Source organism: Passer domesticus, chromosome 27 (genome assembly GCF_036417665.1).
Source record: "Passer domesticus isolate bPasDom1 chromosome 27, bPasDom1.hap1, whole genome shotgun sequence".
Classification (NCBI taxonomy): Eukaryota; Metazoa; Chordata; class Aves; order Passeriformes; family Passeridae; genus Passer; species Passer domesticus.
In genome coordinates, this window is record NC_087500.1 from 4,151,776 (window position 1) to 4,166,241 (window position 14,466).

Genomic DNA, 14,466 nt, shown 5'->3' on the forward strand with positions numbered 1-14,466 from the left:
TGGAATTTAAGCAGTCGTGTAGGGGTTCTAGTTCTTTCTTTCACAACCTCCTTGGAGCTCAGAATTGCTGCCAAGGTTTCAACTGCACCTTGGGGCTTCGACCCCCATCACCCAAATGGGGCAACTGTGCAGGGATTCCAAATGCAATTAAAACCAAAATCAAATGTTGCAGAATAAGGGAGATTTCATTTAATTATGTGCAGAATTACAAGGGTTTGTGTAATTTAAGTGTCTGTATTCATGGAATCATGATTTTGGGATGGAAGAGCATTAAAGCTCAGCCAGTTCCACCTACTGCTGTGGGCAGGGACATTTTTCACTATCCCAGGCTGCTCCAAGTCCCATCCAACGTGGCATTGAGCACTTCCAGTGGGGTAGCCACAGCCTCTCTGGGCAACTTATTGCAATGTAAAGTTAAAATCAACATTAGAGTAAATTTTGTTCATTTACCCAGAATTTACTGATGTTTTCCCATCATTATGGCTGTATAAATTCGTCCATTTGCTTCTTTGTACCTCAGTTTTCCTAGCATAATAGAAGGAAAATGAGAAATTAAGGGCTATAATTATACAGTTCCTTGATCTTTCTTATTTTCTTCAAAATATCAATTCATTAAATATCTTTGTCATTTAATTCTGTGACTATCTTTATGATGCAAGGCCTCTACTTTGTTGCACACATTATCCCCCCCTCTATTCATGCAGTTTTTTTGGAGTACCTCTTCTGATACCATGCTGCCTCGCTGGAGAGTTACCAGAGCTTTATATTTTAACGTTGCAGAGACCACAAAAAAGTTCCATATGCAGAGGAGGTAAAGACAGATAATTATGGGGTAAATGTCACCCGTGGTTAACACCTCATGCCCGCTGCCTGGGTGTTTCTGTTATGTAACTGCCAGGAAGAAATTTTCCTGGTCCAGAAACTATTATTTTTTTAGGTTCAAAGCTGATAAAAGGTGTTATGGCATGTAAAAAAATAAAGAGGGGGGAAAAAGCTACAGGAAAGAAAGGAGGAAGGAAGCAGGTAACTCTATCTGTGTTAAGAATTCAGCCTGCTAACAATGAAATCTCAAGGCAGGGAGGTCTGGAGTGAAGACATAATGGGACAGCTCAGGTCTGTGCCTCCAATTCATCTCAACAGCTGAACTTTGGGCACTGGGCAATGGGAATACCTGCAGCTTGTGCTGGTTTCAGAGCTCTGCTGAGCCCCCAGCACACTGGGAAACCAGGCTGCACGAGTATTCATCTGAAAAATGTTTAAAATTCCTAGCATTTGATCCCTTTTGGAATTTCTCAGTGGGAATTAGACTTGCATTCCCATGAAAACCAAGTAGATCTTGTGAAGATAATGGGGGTTTCCCTTTGTGTTGGAAAAAGAATGTAAAAATAACTTTGTGCTTTAGAGAAATTAACTTTCTACAGAGTTACTACGGCTGCACTGTGCTCACAGGGTAATTGATGAGCAAATCAAAAGCTTAAGGTACTCTGTTCTATAATTTTTGAAGTTAGAAAATCATACTTAATCCCTTTCTGGGCACAGGCCAGTGCTCAGGATATAAAAAAGTGAAGCATGATACTAATTTGGTTTTTATTTCTTTGAAATGTTTTCTTTTTCAATTTTACTTTCAGCCAAGAAAACAGGAATTTATAAGATTGTAACAACTGTGTTGTGAACTGTTCTAAATATTAGCTCAGGCTGCTTTTGTGTCTTTTGCAGATTCACAGGCCGGGATGGACCTCAGTAACCCTCAGGAACAGCCTGTAGCTGCAGGTACTGTGCTGTTCACTTGTGTTCTGCAACCCTCTCTTGACAATTTTATATTTAAATGGAGAAAAATACATAAACTGCAGCTGCTTTAGGGTCCCAGGACACTGGATAATAGTCAAAAGTACAAAAAGGGGTATTAAAGACAAAAAAAGTAAATTTAACAGATGAAATAAAACTGTGAAAGTTCAATTTAATACTGAAAAATGATAGTGAAGTGGGAAAAAAGGACTGCATAAGAGAAAAGGAAATATTTTCAGGAGAAAGCGGGAAGTTTTGATTAGGGAAGCAAGAATAATACAATTCTCTTGGTTCACTGCATTTCTAAAAATATGAAAACAAACCTCCTGAGTGAGTTTGACAAGTGTTTCACTTTCTTGTTAATCAAAAAGTCGAGCCTCTTTTCAGCTCCAATGTAATATTTACCTTGAGAAGGATCAGAGGTGTTACCATCCAGCTGTCAGTAGATTAAAGAATTCACCAGCAATTTCACAGTATTACTGTAAATTTTAAAAATTCCCATAATGTTTGAAAAAAATATTGTCTGCTTTTTAATGAAATATTGATTTGAAATTTACAGAAATACACATAATATGGAGCTAGTTTCCATTATGGGGTTAATGAAAGAAGTTTTATTTCAAACACTTTACCCGAATAAATTTCACTACAGTTAAAATTGTGTCTTTATTTCCAAGTAGAGAGGCTGGGATCTCTGGGATGCTGGTCTGCATGATAAGTTGATACTTAAAAATACACATTTGGAATAAGCAGAGAAGTGCAAGTGGGTTCAAAGAGGCCTTGATTACATGTGCTTGAGCAGTTTTCTGGCCTAAGGCCAGAATTATTCATATTTTGCCCAAAAGAACAAAGTGGAGCTGTGACTCCTCTGCCTTGCTCCAAGGAGCTCCATCCCTGCTCACAGCAGTTGTCAGAGCACCTATGATAGAGTTAGATATTCTGGATTTTATTCCTGCTGCCATTTAGAATAAACTCCAGAATATTTAGATCTGAGCAAAAGCTGAAAATGTGTTCCGGGTGTGTGTGAGAGTTTGTGTAGGATTTTGGGAAGCGAAATCATTCCCCAAAGTGCAACAAGTGCACCTGTAGAAATAACATTGTGGGTACTGTCAGCAGTGCTGGGAGTGTGCAGGTGCTTTCTTTGAGGGAATCACCTGGAAATATTCTTGGAGAATAAATAGTTAATTATTTTTGCCTTTTTTTTTTTTTTTTCCAGAGGAACAAGAGGATTTGACAGACTGTAATCTGAATAAATCCCAGGAAATGGAAAGCATGGATAATGTGGAAGATATGAAGGAACACAATCAGTCTAATGAAGAAGCAGGAGGTAAAGGAGAGTTGGAATTCTGATAAATAATAGTTGTATTTTGTCTTTTTATCCATCTGATTATGCTATGAGAGCATGCCTTTAAAAGGGATAGCAATACAATTCATTTGGAGCATTTCAACACACTCTAAAGAGGAGCAACACTTTTCCATCAGGGAACCTCACGTGCATTTTAGCAAGGTCAGTTTTACAGGATCTGTGAAATATGGATGGGAAGATAAAAGAGCAAGTGCATCTGGTGAGCCTTTAATGTGTGTGCTAACAAATTCCTAAGAGCAGTTTGCACAGGCAAATCCTGTCTTAGGACTGCAATTTTTATTTATGCTGCTAAGTACTTTCATACCTAAAAAATAACTTGATAATTTATTCCTTTTTTTTGGAAGAAAGAACAAGTTATCTCAAATTCACAGGACCACTCAGACCTGTAAAATTTAAAACTGTAGCAGCAATGCTGTATTTTAAACTGGGGGTGAAAGGGAGGTTGGTCAGTTTTCCATGTTTATTGTTGAAGAAAATACCTTTCCTACAGGTCTGAGAGAAAACATAGGGATTAATTAAAATAGTAAATTAAACTAATATGTACTGTCTTTAAAAAACAGCAGGACCTCTTCATTTATAGATAGAAGATAACAGCAGCAGCTCCTGAAGCTTGGCAATTGTACAGAGCTCAGGGGTTTGCATGTGTCCATGACACATGTGTTGAGTTTCTTCTGTCCTGTGGGAGCTCCTAAAATGAAATCTCAGCATGAACAGCAGTTCCTGCCCATGATCTGAGAGTGTTCATCCGTGCCAGGGGCCTCAGCCACAAGCAGTGAGGAGTGTGCCTGGTGGAGGATGTGGGGCACGTGTCCTGGGCCCAGCACACATGGTGTTACCAGTTTCACAGGGCTTTTCTGTGACACAAGTCCATGGCAGTGCAGCAGCACTCAGGGAAATTACAGCTGTGGCTTTGGGTAGGAGTTTGAGGTAGAGTTGGTATCACATGAATCAAGTAAATCACCAAAGAATGATGTGTTTTGGCTGTGCAAGTAGCTTTGGTCGTTCCCTCTAATGTTAATGTGATTATTTTGCAGAGGTTATACTTTTGCATTATTAAAGACCAAATGTTTTTATTGGTTAACAAATTGCAAGCAAACATAAAACACTCAAGGGAGTGGTGAGATGAATCTCACTCAAGCATCTACAGTGCCAGTATCTGGAACTGCTGGTGTCTGGCCTTTCTGGACAATTTATGGAGAGACATCACACAGGTTTCCTGACCAAATGTGGGTGTCTGGATTAGGATGAAAAGCCTCGTGTCCCCAGAGCAGCTGCTGCTTAGCAGGACTCTGCAGTGGAGATTAGCTCATTATAGATGTCTGCAATATAGAGCCTGCCTTGGGCAGGTGAGTTCTGCTCTGCTTACCCTAAATGCAGAAGTTGAATAGAATACACAGAATATGGAAGACTTGAGTGTTTTCTACATCCAAGGCAGCTGATCTCTCAGATCCCACAGGATATAAAATATTCACAGCCTTGCTCCAGCTGTTTGTCCACCCCTTGCTTCAATTCCACTATCACTAGCTCACTTGTCCCTGTGCTTTCCCACTGTCCCAGCCCTTCACTCCTCCTGCTCACTGAGCTGTGGGTGCAGGAAGCCAGGACAGGGTTTCTTTCCCAAATCCCTCAGTACTGACCACCTGAGAGGAGTTGTAACTTCTTCCCACCCTCCCTTTCCAGGGGCCATGTCCATACTGCTCACAGGCAGTGTCCAGGCATGAAGCAAGTCCTTTTCCTGTTCTCTGGCTGCCCTGTGCCTGCAGTACCATTTCTCACCCTCTTTTCCATACATTTAAATCAGGAAAAACTTGGACACGTGAGAGACTGTGTCAGTAGAGCTCTTACCATTCATTTTTTATATTGCTGCTGATCTCTTAAAGTCTCTTTACCATTTGTTCTGGAATGCAAACACTGAAAATTTACATCTCAAAGACAATGCTATAAATATCAATAAAACATCATTTCCCTCCAGCAGCCTCCCTTACCATTAGAGCTCATTCATTATAAAGTGAATATGAACCTTCAGTACAACAATGCCCCATTCCTTGCTGCTCACTGGAGGAATAAAGCCACGACTGCAAGGAGAAAGCTGCTTCAAATGCACAAAAAAGGTACCTCCAGCATCTCCATGTGAAATGGCACAAAATAAAATATACATAGTGTTTGCTTCAGTGCTTCACACACTGTTCTCTGCAGTCATTCTGATACCGGAAACACAATAAATCTTAAATATTTAAGCATGCTGTGTTAGTACTCCAGGCCGTGAAACCATCAGTAGGTGCACTTAAATTTCCTCCCAACAACACCAGTTCAGTTGCTGTTGGAGACTGAAATTCACAAATAATCTCAGCTTTCATGTCATGCCCTCTATAAAATAGCAGCAGCTCTGTTAGTCCCTGAGCCGTCCTCGTGGGTCACTAACTACTGTCTGATTTCTATAAATGAAACCACATTCTGACAGTGCTGTGCTGGTGGGAGGATTATCTTTTGGGGATCACTAACCTTGGTAAAATGAATATATAATATTCTCCAGGATCACAAAATAGAAATATCATCAGTATTGGTGATGGCTTTTGGGAAAAGGATTATGTCCTGCCTACACCTGAAAAACCCATTGGTTAATAAAAACCAAGAGGCTCAGTTTATTTGGCACATTGATACCATCACTAATCCCCTCATTTTATATCAAATTTAAACAGAAACAACGAAAAATATTTGTGTGCTTCTCATAAATGTTAATCATGTTTGTGAGTGAGCAATTCCACTCCAGCACCTTCCCAATTCATCGCTGATGACAGCCTGACACAGAAACCTCTCCTTTTTCTCTCCTGAACCCCCGCATGATCCGTGCCCCCGGGCTTTGTTCCATCTGCTGAAGGCCATCATGGGAACACGAGGCCACTGACTCATGGAGAGAGATCAGGCCTTCGATAACCTGCTTTCCACTGCCTTAGTATGTCTGTAACATGTTTTTCTCCAGCACAATTATGGCTGGTTTTTCCATGGCTTGTGAATAGGAATCTCCCAGTTTCTTGGACTGCGTGTTTTTGTGATTCTTGCATTATTCATGGGTGACATTGTGAATGTGTTGTGGGGAATTATTCTGAGGCTTTGAGCAGAAGCTGGACCTGTTTAAATCTAGATGTTGTCTGATTTGGTTTGGTGGAGCCTTTTATGTTGAAAGTGGTGCTGGGATCCTTTTAAAACCTTACAGACAATTAATAAAAGCACTAAATTAATGTATAGGGCTGAAACACCATCACTGGAGCTCATTTGGTATGAAAAAAATCCACTTTTCCAGCAAACAGCTTTGTATTTGTACTTCTCTGAGCCTGTGCAAACACACCAGCTTATGGTGCTTTTTATGTGTGTCCTGACACAGGTGAGATGCCATTCCATGGAAACAACTCAACTTGTCCTACTCCACCCCCCTGTTAAACAGACTTCCATGATGATCAGTGCTAAGAATCGGGCAAACAATTAGGCAGCAGGCTATAGTAAAATGGTAATTAAAAGCTTGATGGGGAAGAAGGAAAAAAAAAAAAAAAAGAAACAAAACCCCCTTTTCTTGCCTCAAGGGACTGGAAGCTGCACGCTGTGGTGCACATGGTGTATGCTTGCCTGCAACCATAAAAATACACCGTTCCCATGGTGCTTCCTGTGTCTAGTCTGAAAAGAGACAAGCAATGAGAGCAGGGGGGAAGCTCTTAATTTCCCCTGTTTCTTTACGTGCCCCCAACACTGTTACCTTTGGTGGCCAAAGTTGACACATCTTTAATTTAAAAATTAAATTAAAAAAAGCCGCGTTCCTTCCTCTGGGAGTCGCAGTCAAGCACGAATGTTTAATTATGTCTTAATTCTCTCAGCTGTTGAGGCAGATAACTTTTGGGGTGTTATGAATGTCAGCGAGCTTTCATGGTTGTGAGCTAAAAAGAGATAAAAGCCACATTTGTGGTTTATGGATGTTAATTGCTGCTGCACTGAGGTGTGTGAGGGGGGCGGTTGAAAGGCTGGAGTGAGGCAGGAGAGGTGACAGAGCCTCACTGGGGCGTTCAGCGAGGTTCCAGCGGTGCTGCAAGAACAGGCACTTATCTGCCTGGAGAGGAAGTGCCGTTTTTTATCAGAATATTTCATCTCCCAAGCCCTGCTCGAGCCCCGGCGCTCATGGGACTTGGGGTTATCTCACAACATCAGCAGAAGTTCACTGCAAGGGGATTTCTGTAGTGTTAAACCCAACAAGGAGCCTGTGCCGAACGGGTCAGGCTTCTCTGGGGGCTCTACTGGGACTGAAAGCCGCGTTTTCCTTATCAACAAACGATCCTCTTGACTTTGTTTGAACTCTTCAGACTGTGCCGTCAGCGGCAGGAATGCTGCCAGGCACGCTCGGTGACATCAACGGGGCGGTGGTGTCACCCAGCCTGTGAATGATTGACAGCAGCCGGACTGTCCTGAGCACTCAGCACCGACACAGACACTCGGCTACCCTGATTGCCTGGGGATAATCAGAAAGTGCAGCTATTTCTCATTCTAATGAACCCATTATAATGATTAGGAAATTAGAAAATAGAATTTACTTTTGAGATATCCTGACTCCCAGTGGAAGCTTTGAGACAGAACAAGGGCTGGAAAGAGGATGGGTGCACAGTTATTCAAAAGATGATGGCTTTCATTCCATAACTTTAAAACTCTATTTTTTTTTCACTTGTTCTACAATGTGCATCTTGGATCCATACAAAATAATTCCCTGAAATTACAGGTGAGAGAAATATTTATTACCTTGGCATCAAAATCTAGTCCAAGACAAATGAATTGTGATCCCTCAGCAGAAAATAAGTGAAGATGCAGAAAATGGCTCTGGGAACTCAAATCACATGTTATTGTAGGAAATAATCTATTTTTGGAAATACAGATTAGTGAGAAGGAAATCAGTTAATGGGGATGAGTCACATTTTGCCCCCAAACCAGACTGTTTATTTGGCACAAAATGGGAGTTGAAGGGACAGGTTCACTGTTTGTGCTACTGGAATACTTTCAAGAAAGGGAAACAGATCCACAAGAGTCAAAACTTTGCTAAAATATATACAAATTGTTCCCTGAGCATTGGAATTGATGATGACAAATTGATCCTTTGTCTCGTTGCTGACTGACTTTTAACTTTTTAACTTAAAACTGAATTTTAACTGAACTGTGCAGAGTCTGCAGGAGGTGCTCAGTGCCTGCTTCACCCGGGGCTCCCCGGGTGGCTTTGCCGTGTCCTCAGCTCCATCTCCCACCACTCTGCATCCTCTCAATTTCTTGTTCCGGCTTTAACTCCTCCTGCTCGTTGGGAACTTCGTCATTTGGGAGCTGTGCTCACCTTCCCTGCTGCCAGGCGCTCCTCTCCTGCCGCTCCTGGTGCAGCAGCTCCACCTCCAGGAGCTGCAGGTGCTCCCAGAGCAATCCTGCTCCTCCAGGGATGCTGGATTTGTTCTGCAGACACCTGGGGAAGAGCTGTAAGATCAGTGTTACCAAGGGAACACAAAGAGGATGCACTCGTTTGTCTTCGAGGCTGTGCTAAAAGGAAACTACAAATATTTTATTAAATAACCTCAAATGAGAGACAACGCAGTGCAATCTAAAATTCAAGTCAAGATTATTTATTACTGGAGTTTTTTTATAGTTCAATCAAATCAGTTCAAGGTGTTCAAGAACATCTGAACCAAGCTCGTGCCTTCAGCCCATATGTGTTAAAACTCCTCAGGTATTTATCACAGATTTCCATGTTCTTCATATTATTTTCTCTTATTTTCTCTCCACATTTAATTTTTCTTACAAGGATATATTGCATTGTCAGGAAGGCTCCTGGGAGAGGAATTTACAAAGATTAAATGAAATGATACTTTGAATTTCTCAGGTTTGAAGTTCATTTGAAGCACAGTTGACCAGAGCCGACCGTGCCTGAGTGGTCACATTAGTGATTGGTCCCTTGATATAAGTAATGCCAGTGATTATCTGAATTTAACATGTGGCCTTTCTCAGTCTGACTGTTGGGTCCAGATGTTCTCTGATGAACTGTCTCATTGAAGTCTGATTTAACGGTTGTGATTGTATCTGCCTTGCTGGACTTCAGGAATTGTCATTTTAGAAATGTTTTCTCTGGGTGATGATATCTTAACGGCAAAGGAAGGGAAGAGCTTGTGCAGTTTCATCTTTTTCTGTGTTTTTTTGTAAGAGGGAGACTTTAAAGACATTCAAATCTGAAAGGATAATATTAACAGGTGTCAAAATTGAAATAAATTTCATCTGGGACAGGTGTTGGAAAACCTGGGCTCTGCAGGACTGAGGATGTGGCATGGTGCTCTGTGTTCTCCTCCAGCACTGGGAGTGTAGAAAGTTGAGTAAAAATGGCAAATTATTGCCACTTTTTAAAATTAAACAACCAAAATACAATCCCATTGTAGTGTCAGCATACACTCGCTATAGTTTTCCAGCCCCTAGACCAATTTGTCCCAGGGAAGGGCATTTTTCTTCCCCAAATTCTGTTTGCAATTTCAGTTAAGAGCATTTAAATGCAGTTACATGAAGTTAAATTCCATTTCTTTCTCTAAATTTGGCACTGCACAGCATTGCTGTGCACTTTGTCCTGTTTTACTCCAGCTTTGGGAGCACTCAGTTTTGGGGAATATTTCTCCTTTATCCCTATTTCTGTTAGTATAACTTCAACATAATTTGGAAACCTTTTGAATCAAAATCCAAGAAAAACACTGGAATATGATTAGGCAGAAAATGATAATAGAGGGGAAATACTGTGTGTGAAATCATAGATTTCCACAGGAATATTAATCTTTATAAGAAAAATCATTGTTTTAAGTCAGATGCTTGAAGGAGCAGTTACATAATTCAAGTTTCCTGACTCACATGAGCTTGGAAAGGATGTGTGTTGTTTGATTGCTGTTATTTTGCAATTAATTGTACAACTAGATAAATTACTCTATGCTTTAATGATAGAGAGGCACTGGTATTAATGAAGTAGAAAATACACATCTGAGCACTTGGAAAATGATGCCTGGCTGATTTTTTTTATTTTCTTCCCAATTCTCAGTGCTGCATTTCAATTTGATTTGTTTCTATTTTTGTTTCAAGTCACAATAAAACCAAGGAGACTCATTACCATTGAGCCCACACTCCACAAAGGGGAATGATGAAACTTTCTCTCCTATATTTAGAAGTGAAATTTCCACCAGGTGCATTCTGCACTGGGCCATTTAGGAATTACCCCTCATGTTTGCCTTATCTAAACAAAATAAATACTAATTTTTTGTATTGACTATTGAACAACAGTACTAAGAAAATACTAAAAGGCACAAAGATAAAATAAACCCAAAGCCAATATACCCAAGTAATAAATGCAATATTTGGGACTTTTAAAAATCTCTGTTTTGGCCTGTGGTGACACAAAAAGGGACCCAAGGAATGGGACAGGCCCAGTGTCTGCACCCTGCAAGGGCTTTTCTTGTCACCATGTCCTGGTTGGTGTGCTTGTCTCTGCTGGCTGGCTGCAAGTTAATTCTGCTCTGAGGTGATTGCTCTCTCTTTGTTGGCAAACAATGATCTCATAAAAGCTGTTGGGAAAAACAGGAGTCAGAGGGAAAACAAACCAGGGTGGGCCAAAAAGGCTTGAAATCCTTTCCCCTCCCTAGATGGATATCTGCAGTGGGGTAGAAGAAAAACATGGAGAAAAGTTGTCTTAACTCTGATAGTATTGCCTCATTTAAAAATAAAAATTTTATGTTGCTATTGTGTCACTTCACGTTTTATAATTCCCCATTACTTACAATCTCCAAATTCTCCGTATATACATGTAATTGTTTTATTTGTATTGTTTGAGGAAAAAAAAACTTAGGCATAGCATTGTTTATTTTATTTATTTTCCCCTGGTTTATAATTTTTATGGGATGTACTACTCTCTTTATTCACTAAGGATAATGGAAATTTTTTCTTCATGACTTATCTTTGCCCCCAGTGTGCTGATTCCATCGCTGAGGTGTTTCTCGCAAACACGCAGAATTCCGCCTTGAATTTGGAAACTCCACTGACTCTTTCAGCTTCACCAGCCTCCGTCTCAGGCTGGGTTAGGTACAGGAATCTCTCATTCTGGCATGTGTCTGTAGGGTTTCGTGGGGATAACAGTGATGAATCATCAGTTAATACCTGTCAAACCCAGGTAGTCACAAGAACCCTCCAATATGCCCCGTATCGACTCCCTTCTTGTTCCTCGGCATCTGAATCCCATTAACAGCTGTCAAAACCTGGTAAACTATTTATATGCTTTCACAATTTGTTTAATTGGATAGTTAGGAAATGGCATACAAGAAAAGCTTTCCTTTTTCCTTTTTTTTTTTTTTTTCCTTTAGTCTGGCTGAACATCTGTAGCATTAGGGGCTCATTATCTCTGAATTGGCACAGCAAATCAGCAGCATCATTAAAATGCCACATTAAGATGATTAAGTTTCTTTGTTACCCAGTTGACTTTTTGCATGTGCTGAGGATTTCACGATTATGACCCCACTCCTTGTAAAACACTTGAGCTACATCACCCTTTCCTGCCGTTGTCTTTAATGGTTTCTGGGTTTTATTCCTTGTGCTTTTCCCATCGCTCCCGGTAAACTTTGCTTAACAACAGGACAAAACTTAGCTTTTCTCCTCTCTATTTGATGCCAGAGTCTCAGATTCAATGGAGAATTTGGGGAGTTTTCCTTCTGAAACTTCCTCACAGAGAAAACAGCTAAGATTTAGGAACCCTCCAACTTGCCCTAATTATTTGGCTCTCTTGACTTTTTTATTTCTGCATTTTCAGCCTGGAGAAGAGAGATTGTGTGGAGATATCAGAGCAGCCATCCATTATCTGAAGGGACCTAAAAGAAAGCAGAGAGGGGCTCTGCTTCAGGAACAGGAGTGACAGGACAAGAGGGAAAAAAAAGAAAATTTTGTGTTGGATATATGGGAGAAACCCCTCCCTGTGAGGGTGAGGAGGCCCTGGCACAGAGAAGCTGTGGCTGCTCCATCCCTGGGAGTGTCCAAGGCCAGGCTTGGACCAACCTGGCAGAGTGGAAGGTGTCCCTGCCCAGGGCAGGGGGTGGGACTGGGTGAGCTTTAATGTCCTTCCAACACAAACCCTTTGTGATTCTATCATTTTATAGAGCACACACAAGCACTGTTTGGGTGGTGACTCAGTCTGAAGTTGCCACCGCAGCTTTATTTTGGATTTTTTCCAGAACCCATTGTTTTTACAGTGTTTCAGGTGAAACAAAAATATTACTCTGGAGTATGTCTTTCATCTTGTAATCATCTCCCCAGGAAATGAAACCATGTGCATCAGCCTTAACGCATCACACCAGCACTTTGTTCTGTAAAAGCTGCAGCTTTTTTTTTCCTCAGTATATATTAACTCCATGAACTGCCTCAAGAAAAATAGTTCCCTGGCTTGGACTCTATGAATGTTTTTTTTTCTCTTACAACCTCTTTTCTTGCCTAATAGAAGAGATGATAGCACTTCTTTTTTCCACTGTGAGAACTTTGCTAGTGTTTTCAGGGATAATTGTGTTTTTCCTCAGTTAAATTTCCCTATTCTACATGAAGTCACAGCTTCCTTCCTCTTGATTAAGGCAGACCAGCCTGGAAACTCCCTGATCTAATAAAATATGTTGATATGATTTTTAAGTGACAGATACAAAGCTTCCACACAGCTGCCAATCTCCTGATCACATGGTATTCCCTGTGCATGCCAGTACAGAGAAAAGTCTGAACTGAAAAAGTAATCTGGTGGCTCCAGACTCTGCAATCACTTGGTTAATTTTAGTACAGCCTATACCAAGCCATCTTTCCCTCAGATTGCTTTGCACTAAAGCTGTCTCCTGTCTGGCTCTCAGGAGCTGAAGGAGCCCTTAAACCATCACAGGTGAAAAAATCCCAACCCTTCTAATTTATATTTGGGTTTTAAAAGTCTCTTCCCTTGTGTCTTCTCCTGGTCCCAATCATCAGAAGATGAATTTTCCCATGGAAATCCTTCAAATACCTACAGGAAAACACCTGAGCTTTGGATGCCATGGACAGCTGAAACAACCCCTGGCTTTTGCAGAGCAGTGATGGAAAAGCCTTGATCAAAACTCAGGTGCATCCTCCTCTGTTACTACAAGGAAACACAAGCCTTACGTGCAGTGTGGAAACTGCAGAGGTGATTCTTTTCCATGGTGGAATCACAAGATGATTTGCCCAGTTTACACCAGTCCCCAAGGATGTGCCATGGGGGGCTCAAACCAGTGCCCACACTGTGCCACACAGACCCTGGCACAGCTCTGTGGTGAGAAAGAGAAGCAAAGAGCACAGAAGCCTCTGTTGGAGGTCACAACTCAGCCTCCACTGCTGAGCAAGAGCGTGTGATGAAGGCAAAAGGTGAGACGTTAAGTAGAAAGTGGGAATTGAAATTGTTTCTGAAAGCACCACCAAGGTGCAGCTGCACTGGGTACTTCCTTTTACCATGCTGGGCAGGATGTAGCAAATTATTTTGGAACAGCCTCCTTTTGAGAGGGAAAAAACCAACCAACCAACCAGAAAAGTTTCTTTTTTTTTTTTTTTTTCCCTCCTGGGAAAGGGATGGGTGTTGAAATCTGCTTTCAGCAACTGGCAATCATTTTTCCTCGGAAAATGGAAATGGTTGTATAAACTAATTTTGAAGGAATCTTGATAACAAGATCACCCTCACACCCTTGGACATGGAGTTGGCAGCAGAAGGCACCTGCAGAGGAAGCCCTGTTTCTGTGGAAGCAGGAATCTGTGGGATGTGAAGCAGAGCTGGTACTGAAGGATCCACAAAGAAAAACAGCCCATTTTTGGGTGAATCTGGAGCTCCCTCTGAGAAAACACCTGAACCCATCTGAACTCATCCAGGACTGGGGCAGCAAGTCCCAACAACAAAATCCAAATATTTTCCAGGATAGGGGATAAAAACGCACAGTATGAGAGAAAACCCCTTTCTTCCATCAATATTCCCATCCAAGGAGAGCACGAGAGGGATCTCAGAGTTTTGTACACTATGGGGAGTCTTGTGCAGGAGAAAGAAACCATCAGCCACCGATTTCCCCCAGCTCAGCCCCAAGTCAGACAGATTGGCAGGACTTCATACAATCAATTAGGACAGAGGAGTGATTTTCTCCCGAAAATGTAGCTGAAAATGTTGATTTTATGAAATTCTGGGTTGCCAGACCTTTGTTTTTCAACGTTTCTTTTATGTCGCCACCTCATTTTCGCTGCCACCCATTGTTTGTTCTCAGCATTTGATG

The 14,466-nt window shown here is 41.3% G+C and overlaps 1 protein-coding gene across 10 annotated transcripts in view; it reads left to right on the forward strand.

The window, feature by feature from the left end:
* Positions 1 to 14,466, forward strand: part of IKZF3 (IKAROS family zinc finger 3) — a 39,240-nt gene that overhangs the window by 6,471 nt on the left and 18,303 nt on the right. For 7 of the 10 annotated variants that reach the window (XM_064400017.1, XM_064400015.1, XM_064400020.1 and 4 more), the window contains 3 exons: positions 705 to 811; positions 1,717 to 1,770; positions 2,999 to 3,109. In XM_064400017.1, the coding sequence (XP_064256087.1) occupies positions 705 to 811; positions 1,717 to 1,770; positions 2,999 to 3,109 (272 nt within the window). The remainder of the gene's footprint in view (positions 1 to 704; positions 812 to 1,716; positions 1,771 to 2,998; positions 3,110 to 14,466) is intronic. The other 3 variants (XM_064400022.1, XM_064400021.1, XM_064400019.1) reach the window with 1 other exon arrangement.